Source organism: Phoxinus phoxinus, assembly GCF_949152265.1.
Source record: "Phoxinus phoxinus genome assembly, chromosome: 16".
NCBI lineage: Eukaryota > Metazoa > Chordata > Actinopteri > Cypriniformes > Leuciscidae > Phoxinus > Phoxinus phoxinus.
The window spans coordinates 2,268,498-2,289,200 of record NC_136891.1 but is presented as its reverse complement, the minus strand read 5'-3'; the positions used below and the strand labels follow the sequence as shown (position 1 = coordinate 2,289,200).

The 20,703-nt window shown below is 38.6% G+C and overlaps 1 protein-coding gene across 2 annotated transcripts in view; it reads left to right on the top strand.

The window, feature by feature from the left end:
• Positions 1-20,703, top strand: part of arhgap39 (Rho GTPase activating protein 39) — a 77,905-nt gene that overhangs the window by 26,848 nt on the left and 30,354 nt on the right. Inside the window, exons 1-3 of one of the 2 annotated variants that reach the window (XM_079639532.1) lie at positions 8,976-9,040; positions 11,103-11,480; positions 17,559-18,720. In XM_079639532.1, the coding sequence (XP_079495658.1) occupies positions 9,033-9,040; positions 11,103-11,480; positions 17,559-18,720 (1,548 nt within the window). In that variant the 5' untranslated portion in view covers positions 8,976-9,032. Of the gene's footprint in view, positions 1-8,975; positions 9,041-11,102; positions 11,481-17,558; positions 18,721-20,703 lie in introns of those variants that run through there. The other variant, XM_079639531.1, reaches the window with a different exon arrangement.

Here is a 20,703-nt window from a genome sequence, read left to right as displayed (position 1 = left end):
AGAGATCGGCATGTTTTATCTCAGTTATCTAATAACTGGTTTAATTTGCATTGAGAGATGCTCTTATGGAAAGTTCCCCATGCCGATCTCTAGGGATATAAATCTGCTGTCTCTATGGGGATTTAACACAGGGGTGTACTTACTTATGCACCCTGTGTTTGAAGGAAGAACATTTGTTTATTTACGATACATTATTCATTCACAAAGAAATTTGGTGTCCGTAAAGGTTGGATTTTTCCTCATTTGTGTATTCATTTTAATTAATCCTCATCCAAAAGACGATCTTTTATTCCTCTTATTAGGCAACTTCAGCATGGGTGTGTTCACTTATACACAGCACTGTATATAGTATAGAAGTATACTTTATAATCAATCTATCATAACAGAGTAATTTTAATAACCTCGTCTGTCAAATTATTTTGTTATTGTGACATTTTGTGTTTTTTAATTTGCTCAAAATTCAAAAAAGATGTGACGATAGAAAAGGAGCGAAATCCAGTGACAAATTCTGACACAACTTCTGGCTGATCCTGATAATAATATTAAATATTATATGCACATACATACAGTCAGACAGTCATTATTGCATAACAAACCCAGAAGTGACATAAGTCCCTGTCTGTATTTTCAGATAATTATTGACTGCTTGTGCACTTTATTAACCCTTGTTTTACCAGATACACACATTTACAGTACATATACACACACACACATATACAGTATACAGTACATATATACCTAAATACACACACACACACACACACACACACATATACAGTACATATCACACATGTACAGTATATACAGTACATATATACCTAAATATACACACACACACACACACATTACAGTTGTGGTGCACATATCACTGCAGTCTCACACACAGGTTTCTCCGTGTGTGTGTGTGTGTGAAGGTCAGGATGAATGCAGAGCTTCTGCGACACATATCTGATGAATCTGAGGAGCGAGTAGATGTAGTTTTATTATTATTATAAATAATATATTAGGATAAATGATGATCATAGGTCGAGGCGTCAGATGTCTGTGGAAGAGCTGAGAAAAACCGTCCACAATAACACAATTCTCATTTTGACCTTGTTAATGCGCTTTTTTAAGTGAGAAACATTTATTTATTTTAAACATATTTTTAAACATGCATAAGATTATAGTAATAATAATAATTTAATTAAAAGTTATAAAATTAATTAAATTAAATACGCGTTATACGTCTATAGCAAAGTTTTTTTTTCATAATTTGCAAGTTTATCAATATGCATAAACAATAATTTTTCATAATAATAATTAAATTAAAGGTTATAAAATTAAGTGAATTAAACTAAATACAGCTGTCTATTGTTTTATGTTGTTTTTTTCCCTTTAATTTAGAGACTATATAATTTTATCAATAAGCACAAACTACACTGTAAAAAATATTTTTTCAGACTCGTTAAAACAAAGATTACTGGATTACATTTTACAAGAAAATAATATTTCAGTCTTTAATGCAAATATTTTAATGCATAAATAATACATGCACAAGATAGTAATAATACTTGAATTAAAAGCTATACATTGAATTAAATTCAATTAAATACACGTCTATACCAAAAGTTATTGTTTATATATATTTTTTTTCTTTAATTTGCAAGTTTATCAATATGCATAAACTACACTGTAAAAAAAACTATTTTTTTTAGAGTTGTTAAAACAAAGATTATTGGATTATTATTTTTTCAGTTTCAAAAATATCAAAATTCAATGCGTTATATATACTTGCTGTTTATTCTTGGGTGAAAATTTTTAATTCTACACAACATTTATTAGCACCTCCTTTCTTTCTTTTTTCTTTTTTATATATTTTTGCCCATATTTTGTGACTTATTTGTGACTCTGGATCCCAAACCCAGTCTGGAGCCATTTTTCTTTTATGCCAAAAATCATGAGGATATTAAGATCATGTTCCATGAAGATATTCAGTAAATGTCCTACCGTAAATATATAAAACATGTATTTTTGTGAGTGAATGCAGCACAATCGTGAACATAAATGCACAACTTTAAAGGAGATTTTCTCAATGTTTAGATTTTTTTGCTCCTCAGATTCCAGATTTTCAATAGTTGTGTCTCGACCAAATATTGTCCTATCCTAACAAACCACACATCAATGGAGAGATTATTTATTCAGCTTTCAGATGATGTATAAATCTCAATTTAAAAAAATTGACCCGTGTGACTGGTTTTGTGGTCCAGGGTCACAGATGTGCAGAATGTCTCATAAGTTGGGCTCTGACCCCACTGGATTCTCTATGATCTTGATCTATAAATAGATTTTGCTTCATGAGTTGGGGACCGAGATCGCTCCATTAATTCTGTTTGAAATTAGATGTCAGTGTCCGTTCTACTAATTGACTTTTACGGCGACAGGCCTGATTGACTCATCACTCTCTTCCTCTGTTATCCGCTTCTCTTTCATCCCGTCTTTTTCACCTTTGGCGGAACATGAATGGAAAACACCTTCACAGAGACACCATCGTGCTCAACGCAGAAATGTGCAGCTTGGAGTTTTGCTAAAGCACTCGGATGAATTATTCAGGGAAAATGTTTGTCATTTGCATTGCAAAGTTACATCTAAATTGTGCTTTTGCAGAGAAACTGTCTCGTGGGTGTTGTTTACTTCATGTAAACCGTTACCGATAGTGACGTCACAACATATCAGAAAAACAACATTTTCCAAAGAAAATATGAGTTCTGGCCATTGCTATGCGGCACTTCCTAGTATATTCTGGGTGGTTGCTAGGGTGTTGCTATGTGTTTACTAGGGATTACTGGGTAGTTGCTACAATGTTGCTGTATGGTTTCTAGGATATTCTGGGTGGTTGCTAGGGTGTTGCTATGTGTTTATTAGGGATTATTTGGTGGTTGCTACAATGTTTCTGTATGGTTTCTAGGATATTCTGGGTGGTTGTTAGGGTGTTGCTATGTGTTTACTAGGGATTACTGGGTAGTTGCTCCAATGTTGCTGTATGGTTTCTAGGATATTCTGGGTGGTTGCTAGGGTGTTGCTATGTGTTTATTAGGGATTATTTGGTGTTTGCTACAATGTTTCTGTATGGTTTCTAGAATATTCTGGGTGGTTGCTAGGGTGTTGCTATGTGTTTACTAGGGATTACTGGGTGGTTGCTACAATGTTTCTGTATGGTTTCTAGGATATTCTGGGTGGTTTCTAGGGTGTTGCTATGCGTTTACTAGGGATTACTGGGTGGTTGCTACAATGTTTCTGTATGGTTTCTATGATATTCTGGGTGGTTTCTAGGGTGTTGCTATGTTTACTAGGGATTACTGGGTAGTTGCTACAATGTTGCTGTATGGTTTCTAGGATATTCTGGGGGGTTTCTATGGTGTTGCTATGTGTTTACTAGGGATTACTGGGTGGTTGCTACAATGTTGCTGTATGGTTTCTAGTATATTCTGGGTGGTTGCTAGGGTGTTGCTATGTGTTTACTAGGGATTACTGGGTGGTTGCTACAATGTTGCTGTATGGTTTCTATGATATTCTGGGTGGTTGCTAGGGTGTTGCTATGTGTTTACTAGGGATTACTGGGTGGTTGCTACAATGTTGCTGTATGGTTTCTAGGATATTCTGGGTGGTTGCTAGGGTGTTGCTATGTGTTTACTAAGATGTTTCTATACAGATGGTAGGGATTTCTGGGTGGGTGATTGGATGTTGCTTTAACGTTACTAGGGAATTATTGGTGGTTGCTAGGGTGCTGCTATGCAGTTCCTGGGGTATTTTGGGTGGTTGCTTGGATGTTGCTATGTTGTTACTAGGATATTCTGGGATGGATGCTAAGGCTTTGCCAGGTGGTTAATAAGGATTACTGTGTGTTTGCTACAACATTGTTGTATGGTTTCTAGGATATTCTAGATTGTTGCTAGGGTGTTGCTATGCAGTTAGTAGGGATTTCTAGGGGGTTTCTATGGCATTATTAGGTGGTTGCTAGACGGTTGCTCACGAATATCATTCAGGTCTGTAGCACAAGCATTTAATGCTTAGTGTGAGCAGTCAGTTCATATCCATAACCATGAGTATGAGCTGTACTCGAGCGAACACCATTAATAACAGTGTGCAGTCTTTAAAATGAGGTTTGCGGCCAAGGTGACGCGTGTTAGTGAAGAACATGGAGAATTATGGGTCTAATACTAGCATCCGTCTCACTTCACTGAGGATCTCTCTCTCTCTCTCTCTCTCTCTCTCTCTCTCTCTCTCTTTTTTTTTTCTGTAAAGAACAAAAGTCGTGTCGCAGAGAAGTAAACATCCCTTGTATCTCCTACACATTTAATTTTTATCTATACCGTATAATAAACCTTTCAAGGTTTGCCCCAAGGCTCTTAAGTTATGATTCTGTAGAAGCCTGAAGTCACAAGTCCGTGTTTTACTCGTTCTCCGTATCAGATGAACTCTCATTGTCATTTGTGGAGCGTTTTCGTCACGTTAAATCCCTGTGCTCTGGTTTATCTGCAGGATGAAGGACAGATGAGGATATCTCTATAGAATCGGTGAGAGAGAGGTAAAGGGCAGGTCGTTGTAAGAAAAAATGATGTGGACGTCGAAGATCTCAAAAATGAAGTTTATTCCAGCAAAGTAGTGGCAAGGTACACAAAAGCACCTTGGGTTCACCGGCGTCAGAATGAACCCAGAACATCCAAATCTCAAACCTTTTATCATAATACAGTTTACAACTCTTAATGTAAAGTAAGTTGCTCTTATTGTGACAGCTGTGGTCTGTATGTTAATGAAGTTGAGACTCCCCCTTGTCTGAGAAGATTCTCTGTGTCCCATTCCCATTCTACAATTGATTACCATTTGTTCAGGATTTGATCAACCCAAATGGTCAACTCTTAATGTAAATGAAATCAGAACAGCAAAAGGTTTAGATGATACAATCTATCTGAAGTGATCACATCTTTGATCTTGTGTTGAAACAGAACGGTCAAATGTTTAAGGTGTCAAGAAGCTATTTGAAGTCCCTGTAATCAAAATGGTGGTTGGTTGCCCTCTGTGATATTTACATATTACTGAGATTGGATGTAATTGTCTCTATATGATAGTTAAGCTCTTTTAAGTGAAGGAACATTTTGATATAAATGTATATATTGGAGTGGAAGTTGGATCGGGGCAGACTATAATTTCTTACATCGTAGAAAGGAAAATAGATGGAAAGCAGCTGGAGAGGTTAATAGACTGATGAGAAGATGGTCTTTGAACTTTGACCTTCCCGGGTTATTGACGTCACCAACCCCACATTTACATAAACCCCGCCCCCGGAACACGATTTATAGATTATCAAGACAGAATATGCTAATCAATGACTAAGATAGACATAAGCTTCATAAATTCATTGTCTGACTCCGGTTTGAACATAAAAGGCTAAAAGTTTTTTTAAATGTTCAGTGCATGTGTGTCATGAGCTATTGAAGCTCCGCCCCCTGTGCCGGGAGCAGCAGCTCATTTGCATTTAAAGGGACAGACACAAAACGGTGCGTTTTTGCTCACCCTCAAAAAGTGACAAATTTAACATGCTATAAAAAAATATCTGTGGGGTATTTTGAGCTAAAACTTCACACACACACTCTGGGGACATCAAAGACGTATACCACCCCTTTAAGATATTAAGTAGAGATACACAGATATCGGCCCATTATTTTCACTATTGTTTAAAAATAGCCGATGATCAGGGCCGATTATATTCTGTCAATTTAAAGTGTGCGGAAAAACGTGTCATACTATGTGAAGAAAATGTATCTCGTGTTGATTTTAGGCCAAGTTAATGTTAAAGTAAAAAAAAAAAATTGTGATTTTAAAAGTATGCTCTATTTGACCCTATGAGTTTTTCCCTATACTAAATATTATTAGTGAACGATGTCACTTAACGTTGCATTTACCTCAGAAACAGTTCACACTAGAGAGGAGCTTATTTACGGTTAATTATATATGTATTTGAATGAATTTGCCATGAAGACAAGTGTTAAAAGTGTTCAAACTACCTTATGTACAGCTGGGTTGTAAACAAACATTTCAGTTTATATTTGAGTGTAATTATTATTGGCCTATCTGAAAATAAATAGCAGTTTAATGGAAATATCTCTGTTGTTAATTGTAACCTCTAATATATAGTGTACAAATGAGAGGGTTCCCTTTATATATTTTGCAGAAATCAGATAACATTCTGAATAATCGGTATCGGCAGAGAAATTTAGTATCGGTGCATCTCTAATATTCAGTCTTGTTTAATGAAAATTTTTATTAAAATTAAGTGACTTTATGCTAAAAATATTTTTTCCAATGAAGCTTTTGTCTTTGGATTCAGTTTATTTTTCTGACCCCATCTGCAGATTTTTGTGTGTACTTAAACTCACTTAATTTTGATCAATTTGTTCAGGCAACAAGACTCAATATCTCACATATATGTTGATGTCTCCAAAAATGTATGTTGAGTTTAGACTTCTTCGACTGAAAAACAAGACAAAAATACTGAGGCAGAACTGAAGGACAAAGTGTTCGAGTCATTTTTGAGAACACAAAACAGGATTTTCATGCTTTGTTGAAATAAGTGTAACCATACGGCACAGTTCTGATCTTAATAATTGTGTGTTATTTGTCTGAGTTGTAGTTCTGCATTATATACACTGGCTCTTGCTGTTTTTTGTGGTCGCCTCGACCGCTCGGTGAATGACAGCGGTGTGTTTGATTGACAGCCTTGAACCCCACTGCATGATGAGTGGCACCTTGTAAAGGGCGTCTTGTAAAGCGCTCAGTAATTGCGGTTGTTAACGGCACTGCAGCAGAAAGCCTTCAATCAATAGCAGTGCATCTGCTCGACTCCACCCGTGAGATCACAATCATCAAACCATTACGCTGAGAGGGTCTAAACAATCACTAATGTTACCTTTCAATAAACTCCTGGCTGCACGGCAAAAACGTCTTCCTCAGTGTTTTTCTCTTCTTAAATCAAGATACATTAGAAGCAAAGTGAGTTAATGCTTAAAACAAGAAAAAATAAATGTTAATTCCCATAATGCAATGTGCTTTAAATTTCCACTGATGAATGAGATCATGTTCAACATCTCTTTCTTGATTATTTAATTGAACTGTCAGACATTAGAAAACTTCAACACAAAAAATGTATTCAAAATGCAAATACTATTTTTAAGATTGTTTGTGTTGAAATAAGTCTCTTCTGCTCACCAAGGCTGCATTTATTTGATCAAAAATACAGTAAAAATACAGTGAAATATTATTACCATTTAAAATAACTATTTTCTATGTGAATATAATGCAAAATGTAATTTATTCCTGTGATCAAAGCTGAATTTTCAGCATCATTAGCATCATAAGATCACATGATCCTTCAGAAATCAGTATAATATTATGATTTGATGCTCAAGAAACATTTCTGATTATTAGCAATGTTTAAAACATTTTTGTGGAAACAGTGATTCATTTTATTTTTCAGAATTATTTGATGAATAGAAAGTTCAGCATTTATTTGTATCTTTTTTAACATTATACATTTCTTTACATCAATTGAACACATCTTTGCTGAATAAAATAATTAATTTCTTTTTAAAAAAGGTAGAAGATCTTAATAATCCAAGCTTATGTATGTATTTCTGGGATGATAACTGAACTAAATATACTGTTAAAACATGTATCTGTGTTTCAAGTAATGCGAGTTAGGCTACATAATCATATTTCTTTTTTAAATAACTAACTAAAATTACTTTTAAATTTACAACGAAATATCTGATTCAAATAAGTAAAGCAAGTTTCCCCATGTACTGACTGACAGCTCTCCTGTTCTCCTGTTGAGAGAAATCATGAGTAAATGCAGAGGCGTTGTGTGGAAACATGAGGGTTATTATTATAGTTCTAGACTAAATGTGAGCATTACTCATCTCACTGGCACAAAAAACAGATTCAATATCCCTCAAAATGAATTAAAACAGTGAAATGCAAACTCAGAACAAGCAGTAATGTTATATAACACAAATATACTTTATGTATTTAACTTCACTTTATTAACCAATGTCTTTGCTGCTGGCCTTCGATGATCTATTTAGCCATAGGCTACTGATCAGCAAAAATGACTTCAGATAAACATCACATTTGTGTTTCATTTTGTTGTTTTTATTGCTGAAGTAAGAGTTGATCTTGCTTCTCCTGCGTCCTATTCTTCTGTGATCCACAAAGGTTTGTGTGCGGCGCCCTCTACTGTACAGGAGTGAATATACATTTCCTTCAGCTTTACACCGTGTCCTAACCATAAAGTATTTAAACTGGACACAGCGACCCCAGGTTCAACCAAGGGGGTAATCCATCCGCCGGAAACCGAAGCTTCCCCGGGCGCCGCCATTGGCTAGCAGCAGGAGCAACTTTATCACTCTATGGGCTTCTCCCTTCACTTTATCGGACTTTATGCCTCCACGTCCCCCGATTGCTTGCGAGCTTCTCCGCCGGTCTATACGGTAATTTCTCGACTGTGCGACAGAGAGTCGAGTGGTTATGACGCAATCGTTAGCTTATTTTTACAAAAACTGCTTCTACGGGGCCATAACGTAAGATACAAGGTAATGGAGCCTTTTATACATTGTCGTGTTTCTTTAGAAATAAATAATGGACAAATGGAGTCTTTAAACGCCTCAGATGTAAAGTTATTCGCTGTCAAAGTGACGCCAAAATCAATGGGAGTCAATGGAATGCTAACAGCAGGTGGGGGTCCGCTAGCCAATGGCGGCGCCCCGGGGAAGTTTCAGTTTCTGGCAGATGGATTACCCCCTTGGTCCTAACCAGACGCAATGCGATAAGATTCCAGCGACAAATAATTTCTTTGTCCACACTAGACGCGGCGCAACGCGCGAGATGCATCAAAATCAATCAAAACCCACAGCCAATCAGAACAGCGTGTGGGCGGAGTCTCGCGGCGAGTTCACGGCACGGCACCAGTGAGTAATCTTGACGGCACTCGCAAGAAAATGGATAAGTACATAATCAAATTCACAAATATTACACCATTTAAACATTATTCAAATACATAGGCTACTGAGTTACTAAAACAATCTTTGTCAAAGAATACACTTGTTTGTTCACAGTTTGAACGTTCTTGTTTCCAGTTGTTTAATTTCAAGATCTGAGGTGAATTATCCACTGATGCTTCTACAGCTACAAAGCTGGAGCACTAAATTATATTCAAAGTCACAGGACACGCTTTTAACATTAAATAAAGCACATAAACAGTGCCTGAGATTATCAGTGCCACACTTTGTGTTTGTTGTTCCAGCGACGGCGCAGAAAAATAGAAACCGTTTCTAAACAAGAATCGTCACGTGTCGCCGTCGCGGCTGGCTAGGACAAAAACTCTGATTGCTTTTATCGCGCGTCACGTCGCGTGTAGTTATAGGACACGGTGTTATTTACTTTTGCTCATTTAATTTTTGATGTGAAATGGCATTTACATTAGCCAAAAATAGAACTTTATTTTATTCAAAATAAACAAGCAAGCCCAGCCCAGGTGAAATATAACACATGACTTTCCATAAAAAGTAACCAAGTATCGCAATTAGTTATTATGTATACTTTTAAAAGTAACTTTCCCCATCACTGGTGCCTTTTGGTTTCATCAGTCACTGTAGAGTAAATCTAGAACTGCATCCCCACCCCAACAGCCGAACGTAACCGTGATCTCCGGATAAATTGAGTCTCGAGCACTTCTCTTATGAAGACACCGAAGCTCCTCCTGAATAACACAGTTTTGTGAAGATCCATTAGGTGAACATATTGAAATCCTGAGGAGTGGAACCTGATCATATGCTTCAGCACATTCAGATGGAAGATCCAGACAGATCAAATTACCCAGAATCCCCTCTGACCAGCTTCCCAAAAATGCTTTCAGCAGGATTTGAACGATCAGGTTATCCTGGATTAGGGCAGATTAGATTTGATTATAGGATCAGAAGAAATTTACTATGGGATTATCGGGGCTGATTATCACACACACACACACACACACACACACACACACACACACACACACACACACACACACACACACACACACACACACACACACACACACACACACACACACACAGAAAACAAAGGCTGGAGGGAGGAAATTTTTTTGTTTCAGTTGTTGAACATGTAAAAATAGTTTTAGTTTTTACATTTTAATTTTGAGATTTTATTTCATTTTTTATTCAGACTAATAAATTATGAACCATGTAAACAGAATAAGTGATCTTGTGAAACAAGCATCTTTCTGCCAGTTGTGGTACTTTGCTGCCTATGCTGTATATCACACACCGTACAAACAGACTAACATCGCTACCAGCTACACACACACACACACACACACACACACACACACACACACACACACACACACACACACACACTCCCTCCTGAACGAGATTCGTGACTCGTATGATAAATCATGATGACTCTATATGACTGTAATCCTGTATGACTCTCTCTGACATCATGGCTTTCTCTTTCTGTAGGTGCTGTATATTTTTTTAAAATAATTTTGCATAAAGATTTATTTATATATTTTTGAATGAAAGAGTATGCATAAACAACAGTTAGGATGTTTTGTAATAACAATTAAAATTTAAACACTGTAACACATTGTATTTAAATATTACTGTTCACGTAGCAAAATTTTTTTTATTATGTATAAATACACACACATTCATGTATATATTTAAGGAATAATTGCATTTATATACTGTATATACATTTATATAATTTATATTATATATAAATATTTTATATATAAATATAACCAATTTTTCTTAAATATATACATGATTGTGTGTGTTTTTATATATATAAATAATTATACACAGTACACACACATATATTATGTAAACACAAACTTTTATTTTGGATGTGATTAATCGCGATTAATCTTTTGACAGCCCTAATATATATATATCCTCTTTGGTTTTGTGGTAAAAATATGACTGGAATTGTTTTTATTATTAATGCCATCCATTCATTCATTATAATTGATGTATAATTCATGTTTCTGTGTGTGTGTTTAGGTTGGAATGGGTGGAAATCATCGAGCCGCGCACCCGGGAGCGCATGTACGCTAACCTGCTCACGGGCGAGTGTGTTTGGGACGCCCCGCCGGGCGTGCGGATCAAGCGCAGTGGACAGGACCAGTGGTGGGAGCTTTTCGACTCCAAAACGTCCCGGTTCTACTACTATAACGCCTCTACCCAGTGCACCGTTTGGCACCGCCCACAAAGCTGTGACATCATCCCGCTCGCTAAGCTTCAGACGCTGAAGCAGAACACCAACATGGCTCCGCCCGCGACCACGACCAGCGCCGACAGCAGCCCGGCCCGCAGCGCCGTCAGCACCACGTCATCACAGGAGCACGAGGAGAAGACGTCCACCGCCGAGGAGGGAGAGAGGTGAGTCCGAAGCTTTGAAGCGTAGTTTTTCATGTTTGAATGTTCATTATTTTCAAAGGTGACATATTATACCCCCCTTTCACAAGATGTAATATAAATCTATGGTGTCCCCAGAGTGTGTTTGTGAAATTTCAGTTCAAAATACCGCCCAGATCATTTATTATAGCTTGACAAAGTTGCCGTTTCCGCGCGTGTCCCTTTAAATGCAAATGAGCTGCTGCTCCTCCGCCCTGTTCAGAAGACGGTCCATCCTTTACACGAGCTTTCGGATACTCCGGAGAGAGAGGTGAGATGAAACATTTAGGAGCGCATTAAAGGGGTGGTTGATTATGATTTCACTTTTCTAACTGTAGTTAGTGTGTAATGTTGCTGTTTGATCATAAACAACATCTGCAAAGTTACAACGCTCAAAGTTCAAAGCAAAGGAAGACATTTTCTTTTAAAGAAATCACTTTTTTGCTTAATATTTGTTTTTTAAGGACTACAACAAACGGCTGGTAGGAACTACACGACATTCCTCCCGGGTTAGTGACATCACCAACCCTAACATTTACATAAACCCCGCCCCCAGAACACGAAATATAGATTATCATGACAGAATATGCTAATCAAGAACTAGAAGATAACTACACATAAGCTTCATAAATTTATCAACTAACCATTCAGAAATGTCCTGTTCTTCTACATGTTGTCTCTTCTTCTTGAGTCTCTCCATCTTTGTCTGACTCCAGTTTGAACATAAAAGGCAAAAAATATATATATATTTCAGTGCATGTGTGTGTGTGGGTGTGTGTGTGTGTGTGTGTGTGAGGTAGAAGGACAGAAGCTTGTGAAGCTCTGCCCCCTGTGCCGGGAGCAGCAGCTCATTTGCATTTAAAGGGACACACGCGAAAACGGTGTGTTTTTGCTCACCCTCAAAAAGTGATGATTTTAACATGCTATATAAAAATATCTGTGGGGTATTTTGAGCTAAAACTTCACACACACACTCTGGGGACATCAGAGACTTATTTTACATCTTGTGAAAAGGGTATTATAGCACCGCTTAAAAAAAAAAAAAACTTGAAGTTAAAATGTGTTTTTCATGCTTGAATGTTGATTATTTTCCTCATATTCTCCATTGTTGCTCTGATTGGTCGGGTGGAGCAATGTGTTGTGATTGGTCGAGTGCTTCGAGTGTGTTTGGGAAATGTCCCACCCCTTACCATAACCGCCAGTTTAACACACTACTAACTAACTCAACCAGGCCCCGCCCCTTTATTCTGCGTATTAATTATTTCAATGAGGAATATTGTGACGTGTTCGTTCCCGGGAGAAACTCAAGACTACAATGGAGGCGTTTCAGGAGTTCAGAAACACTATCTATCTATCAATATTGAAATATATTTGGAGCAAATGCGAGTGAAACGCTCACACTGTCGAGTCCTGGAGGAACTGTGAAAACATCCCAGAATCCCTTTTAATTTCCCCCTGGCCATCGCTGAGACCCAGACGTCATCGGAGGAAGTCAGATCTCTCTTAGCTTGAGCATGTGAGCTAGTTTCCACGTCCCTGTCTAATTGTGCATTACAGCCAGTCTTCAGACGCTCTCAATTCTTGATTTTATTTGTTTCGTTAGATCATCGCTGTAAGTGGTTTTGATAGCTTGACTGGACCAGAAATAAATAGCTTCCTGTCTCAACTTCAATATATGTGCACAATACAATGAATGCTGTTTTTGCAGTATATAGTATGTATTCTCTGTACACTAGAGATCCACCGATATTAACATTTTGGCTGATACCGATAACCGATCATTCGTTATATTTGAAAGCCGACAACCAATATATTGTGCAGATAAATCTAAATCTATAATTTTGAAAGCCTGATTACGAAAACAAAAGTCTCATCATTAAAGGCCATGTCCCAAACACACTTATATAATGTGTTATTATAATTTGATGTAGTCTATATATGACAAATTTTGCGTTAAGGGTGCTTTCACACCTGCCTTGTTTAGTTCGGTTGAATCGCACTAGAGTTCGTTTTCCGAATTGGTGCGGTTCGTTTGGGCAGGTGAGAATGCAGCAATCGCACTCGGGTGCGCACCAAAAGCGGACCAAACAAGCGTACCGAGACCTCCTCGGAGAGGTGGTCTCGGTACGCTTTCAAACGAACTCTGGAGCGGTTCGTTTGTGGTGAGAACGTGATCCGACCTCGAACAGACCCAACTGCCAAATAACTGCGTATTTTTGGACTAAACCAGCTGCCGTAGTCAGCCGCGCTGTGCATTATGTCAATGTTTAGCAAAATTAATGCACGCGTTGCCTCCTTCTGAAGTGACTCGCTGCGTGCATTATTTATTTAAATTATTTTCAAGCCGCATTCTCGCTTCATTCTCAAATGTTATTGTTTGCCTAAAGTGGTGTAGACAAACTAATATAATAAACTATGACCAGGGATACAATCAGCCCACAAAGTCATTTCTCCACAGTAAAAACCGGCGTGTTGTCTGCCGGATTTTCCTCCTCTTTGTTTACTTCCGTCAGTTCTGTTTTTTTTTTTTCCCCGCACGTTAATTCTGACAATCAAAGTGCAGTTATGAAAATACGTTCAAGACCCATCTGGCCAACGAGTGATGTGGATGTTGTCACGTGACTGCATTTTGGTTCGTTTCATAAACTGATTCGGACCAGAGCAATCAGTGTGGTGTGAAAAGGAACCAAAACGCCTGAAAAATGCTACAAAGTATAATTTTTCTCCCTTGGTCCGGACCAAATGAACCGAACTACAGATGTGAATTTTCCTTTTTGAAGTGATTCCAATCATATTTCAAGCAATTCAAAACCATCATGTTGATCAGTCGCATTTAAAGCGTTTTAGCTGAAGGAAATAATACAATATTTATCGGCTTTAATATATCGGTCAAATTGTCCTATCAGGCCGATAACGTTAAAAATGAATATATCATATATCGTGCATCCCTACTATACAATATGTTGATTTTCTTTATGTTGAGTAGAGCACAACAGTCTGAAAATCCCACTTACTAGAGAAAGCAATAACATACACTCCTGGTCAAAAAAATTAGAAAAATTACAATTTTTAAATGTTTCCGAAAGAAGTCTCTTATGCTCACCAAGGCTTTTGACCGGGGAACCTTTCAGACCAGATGCATCGTGAGCTTTCACTTCTTCTATGACCATCATGGTCCACTACCATATCAATCGCCAAGTGCAACATGTGTTGTGCAACACACATACAAGGTCTAAACATGCAACTAACTGATAATCAGTAGGCTACAGAATATCTCATTGTTATTATATATCCAAAAGAGAACTGTTCTGATCAACTCCCAAAAGTTAGAAGTTAAGTGCACTGAAATACCATTCTAATTACTAGTAAAAGTCATACCTTTACAAGAAAATTTCATGAAATAATGATTTGGTTTATTTTTAGATTTCATAAGACCTGGAGGTAAGACCCAACCCTCTCATATACTGTATAAACAGAAACAAATTCTCTCTTTCCTATACCGGTACCTGCCCGGACAACAGGGCTATGAGTTGGTTCAGTCCAGACAATCCCTACTGGAGGAATTTCCCTAGCGTTTTGTCATTCAACGTTGACACTTGCTTGAGAAGTTGAAGTCGTTCTCTATCTCCGTTGCTTCTAGCCACGGTGGTTAAAAATGGTACGGTCCACAATAGGGGTGTCTGAAATGAAATCGCTTTACATTAAAATGTTCCTACAGTGAAAATAGGTGTTGACATGTATTGTAACTGTAATTATATTTTTTCACAATATCAGAAAAATTGTCTGACCCCCCCAAAACTGATATTTCGGTTCTTTTGGGAGGTACTGGGTCTTCATTGGGGGGTATAGTACCCACCAGTACCCCCTGTAATTCGAACTATGCTCTGAGGTTCTTATACAATGAAATATGCTTCTGTGAAAGCCACAAACACAGTGTGATTTTGCATTTCACTGCTGAATTCTTTCCGGAAAGCAAGAGAAGTGGGCGGTCGGTGTTGCACTCAGCATTTGCACGCTTATGCCGGATGGCTGGATGCTTAATAGTGAGAGATGTTTATGAATTTGCATGCACATGAAAAAAAACGAAGAAGAATGAATTAAAAGGTAATATTGAAAGACACAGCTGTTATGCTTTAAGATTTATTATTCAAACAGTGTCGCACTTAAATAGTTTCATCCCATGAGGAACGCGGGACGGGAAAGGGAGGGTCGTGAAATGATTTTGTATGACAGAGGAGGAGGAGGAGGAGGCCGAGGGAATGAAAGAAGAGAGAGCCATAGAATGTGTAAATTGATTTGAAGGTCGGATATCCATGAATAATTAATATCCAAAGGAAAACACTGCTCACTTTGTAGTGGGTCTCTTGCTTGGGAGAGAGACTGAGTGAGAGATAAGTTTCTTGTGTTCGGAGTTTTAATCCGGCTGCTAAAGGACGCACACACACACACACACACACACACACACACTTGGCTGTGTAATCCAGTCTGGTCATGGGGAGCCTTCATCGGCCCGTCGTGGCCAAGTGCTGAATTGATTTTACACACTTTTTTTTCTTTAACGCTCTGAGGCCTTTTCTGTGCGCTTTAAACTCACAGACCTCTTAGATTTAGATCTTTAAAAATGGCCTTTGAAGGACTGAGATTTTTAGTGGTGCTTGATCTGAAGTCAAACATCACTTTTATTACTGCTCGTTAGTGTTAGTAATTTGAACAAGCCTAACATTCTCATTAAAATATTGAAACAACTTTCTTTCAGCTGATACGTGACCCTGGACCACAAAACCAAGTCACAGTATTTTTTTTAAATTGAGATTTATAAACCATATGATAGCTGAATAAATAATCTCTCCATTGATGTGTGGTTTGTTAGGATAGGACAATATTTGGTCGAGACACAACTATTGAAAATCTGGAATCTGAGGAGCAAAAAAATGTAAACATTGAGAAAATCTCCTTTAAAGTTGTGCATTTATGTTCACGATTGTGCTGCATTCACTCACAAAAATACATGTTTTATATATTTACGGTAGGACATTTACTAAATATCTTCATGGAACATGATCTTAATATCCTAATGATTTTTGGCATAAAAGAAAAATTTATAATTTTGACCCATACAATGTATAGTTGGCTATTTTGTAGGGTTTGTGGTCGAGGGTCACATATCATCAATCCCTCTTGTTAAATAGAGACACTTTGTATAATTTTGTTCATGGAATATACTTTTTTTTTCTCATTGAATAACTTGTTTCACTTGGAAATTCATCGTATTTGAGAAATAAAATGTTTTGTGATCATTTCAGAGCGAGAAATCTTTAACATGGGGTATAGAAGTTGTTTGTGTATTAAAACTGACGGGTTTATTTAGCTGTTTTTTTAAGTGTGGTTTTAGGGTTGTCTTTATGTGTTTTATATATTGTACAGCACTTTGTTCAATGGTCAGTTGTGTAAAAGTGCTTAATAAATAAAATAAACGAAACATCTTAGGACTGGAAAGTGAGTTTTGAAGATTAGGAGAATGTCTACAGAGCAAAATAAGCTTATTTTATTCCAAATAAATGTTCATATTTTATTTTGACCCCTTTGATAAATAGTAAAGACATTCTTATTCATTATTAGTCTTATTTTCTCTTTTCTGTTTAATAGTAAATAAGATTTGATTTACTTTTTAATAGGGTCCGTATTGTAAAATAAAATAAGAAGAACATTTATTTTTATTAAAATAATAAATATAAATAGTAAAGAAAATCGAATTTATTATAAAATAGTCTTATTTTTCTTTTCCCTTTAATAATAATAATAAATAAATAACAGTTTATTAAAGGGGATATATCATGAAATTAAAGTAAAATAAAATAAAAATATAAAGATTTAAAAGATAAAATAATATATATAAAAATAAATAGACAGAATTTAGATGTATAATCTAAATCATATCTAATCATATTTAGAATAAATATGTATATTAATAAAAAATATATATTTTAATATATTTTATTTGACTTTACTTTCATGATAACCACTGTAATCAATATTAAAAACAGTCTTGTGTTCTCTGTTCAGGTTTCGATGGGGCACTGGCACCAGAGAGAGGATGCTCATCAAGGTGTCGGACCGGGAACCCAGTTTTCTGACGCAGGGAAACGGATACTCCAGTTCTTCCCCACGATCCAGACTCTCGTCCAGCACCGCCCCATCGGACCCCGAAGCCCCGCCCCTTTCCCTGCAGGACCGGCCCACATCGCAGTCTCCATTCATGAAGAGGGCGGAGTTAAGTGGCACTCAACGCCGATGCTCGGGCGATTCCCAGCCGTCATCCCCACGCTATGCGTACGAGCCTCCTTTATACGAGGAACCGCCCTCGGATTACCAGTCCCCGCCTATTTATGAGGAGCCACCCACTGACATGCACTGCGACCCCGCCTTTTTTGGTTCTGATAGATCTCCGGCACGAAAACCAGGTCTTTATCACTCGCCCAAGCAAAGCCCGTCTCCTTACGGTCAACTTGTGTTGACGAGACAGCGCAGCTCAACGCCCGAGAAGACGCCGAACCAAGGCGATCGGGACTATAGCTCAAGTGGGCGGGACTACAGCTCAAGTGGGCGGGACTACAGCGCAAGTGGGCGGGATTATAGCTCAAGTGGGCGGGATTATAACTCTAGTGGACGGGAGTATAGCGCCGCTGGGCGGGAATATGTAAAACAACTAGTTTATGTTGAGCAATCTGGCTCCTCCCCTCGATTTCGCACGACTGAACGTTTGATGAGCTACGGGACCAGTTCAAATAGCCTATCGGCGGGATTTTCTTACGGTGGCTCTTTTACGCTACAGCACAGTCACGACCTCAATGGTGGCAACAGAAAACGTAAGAACCGGAAGCCGTCTTTGCCGGGAGGAGAGGGGGACGGCATGGGATTGGGTCTCGGGGCGATGATCACTCAGGCCCGGTTGGCATGGGAGGCTCAGCAGATGTTACATCAGCGAGGGGGCGTGTCCTCGGATCAGGGAGGGAAAGACGGGTATGAAAGTGACGGGGCGACGCCCCTGCCGCTGCCTGGGCCGGTGGTTCGGGCGTTCAGCGAAGACGAGGCGCTGGCGCAGCAGGAAAGCCACTGGAAACGGGCCACCCTGGACAGACTGGCATTTCCTCAGGCGCTTCTAGAAAAGAGTCTGTCCATGCAAACCAACCTGGCATCACCTGAACCTTACCTCCATCCCTCGCAGGTAATGCACAGATACATGCACTCTGCATCAGGAACTCAAAACATTAGGGGTATTTGCACCAGGTAGTTCCATTTTTTTACATTTACATTTATGCATTTGGCAGACGCTTTTATCCAAAGCGACTTGCATTGCATTTCAAGGTACACGTTTACATTCTTAGCAGTTCTTGCTTTCCCTGGGAATCGAACCCATGACCTTGGCATTGAAAGTGCCAACGCTCTACTGTTTGAGCTACAGGAAAGCTTTTATTGGCCAAGGATGTTTGAATGACATGTAACGCAACCAATCACAGTTCAATTGTTCTGCGTCATGTTTAGGGGCATGACAATATAAATTTTATGTCTCTAATATAATAGACTGGCGACTGGCGTGCATCTAATAAATGATTCAATCAAGAACGTTGTGCAAGTTTACTGCTACAATGGAGCTGCGAACTTCACATTTAATCCTTTGAAAATCCAGCGTTTAGTTGATCCTGGTAAGCGCTCAGTAGCCGCGTTTACATTACCCTTCGAATTGCGCATATTGAAATTGCGAATTGAAAATACGCCCAATGAAAACACGACAATTTAGCAAAAACTCCCTAAAAAATTGCTAAAACGTTTTTACGCTCGCATGAGGTGGTTTTTCAGGCAATTCGGAAAAGGAATATTTCGCAAAACTGCAAAGGAAACAGTTTTTGCGCATTTATAGTCACCTGACGTCGATGACGCGGTGTGTTTGGACAGAAGACGAGACAGATCATACGCATCATAAAAGACAAAACTCATTAAACTCATAAAAGACTTACGGGAATACTATATTCTAAACCACAAAGCAGATTTTAGGGAGAAACACCTCATATGTGCCGCTCACGGAATTTTCCTTACCATTAATGCTTGGATAACACGCCTACGTCTCCTTCAATTTATAATAATAGCCAGTGCGATGGCTTGGATGTATGTAAACCTACCAACATCTGTTGGCATAATTATTGTAATGACTTATCGCGAGAGAAAGACAAATTATGTTTCAGTCGGATAACATCGGTTCATGGAAACGCCGTAATTTCGCAATCGTTTTTTATCTGCATTTTGAAAATATCTCTAAATATTTGCGCAAATCTGTTATGGAAACGAGGCTATTGTCACGGTTGTAAACACAACAGCTTTCTTCTTCCACGAGGGGTTTTGGCGTCACGGCATTTGTTTCCAGGCGGACCGATAAAGAACGCGACACACACACGTCTCCCGGACATCCTGTAGAATTCAACCAATCAGATCGCAACTTCGAAACTCCTGAAGTGTTTCCAGAAAGGTGTGCAATATGCATCAGACGTTCAGCCAGCGGTCCGTGGGCGTGACGTCTGAGACTGAGCATGATATTAATGCTTCCCTTAGGAACGTTTTCCTGTTGCATTCGCACCGCCAGTAGGAACTGTGAAGTGACGTAAGCCACACTGTTTGTTGTGACTTTTATTTTGACTGCGCTGAGCGCTCGCAATCTCCGTGTTCATTAAGGCCAATTTATACTTCTGCGTCGGGTGCGCGCAGTAGGTACGGCGTAGCATACGCATAGACGTGTACCATACGCCGTACCCTTCGCCGTACCCTGATGCGCACCTCCTCAAAAATTTAACTACACGTCGCGACGACGCAGACCGCAAGATCTGTGATTGGTCGGCTTGGTAGCATTGCGTTTCCTCCTACGCGTTTCCGGCGTGTTCTTCTGCACCGCCCGCCATTTTTAAATTCATAAGTTCTGTAAATTCAGAAATTTCACTACAATTGACTGTTTTTCCAACTCGATAAGCTCCAGCTCCAACATGATCCGCTCTCTTTCAGTCGCCATTGCTTGAGGTAGCCAAATCAAAACAGCCACGAAGAATCTATACACAGTGGAACATTAAAACCCGCCCCGCCAACTAGCGTTTCGGCGGTGTAACTGCAGAGCAACGCAGACATAAACGCAGAAGTATAAATCAGCCTTTAGTTTACGATCTGC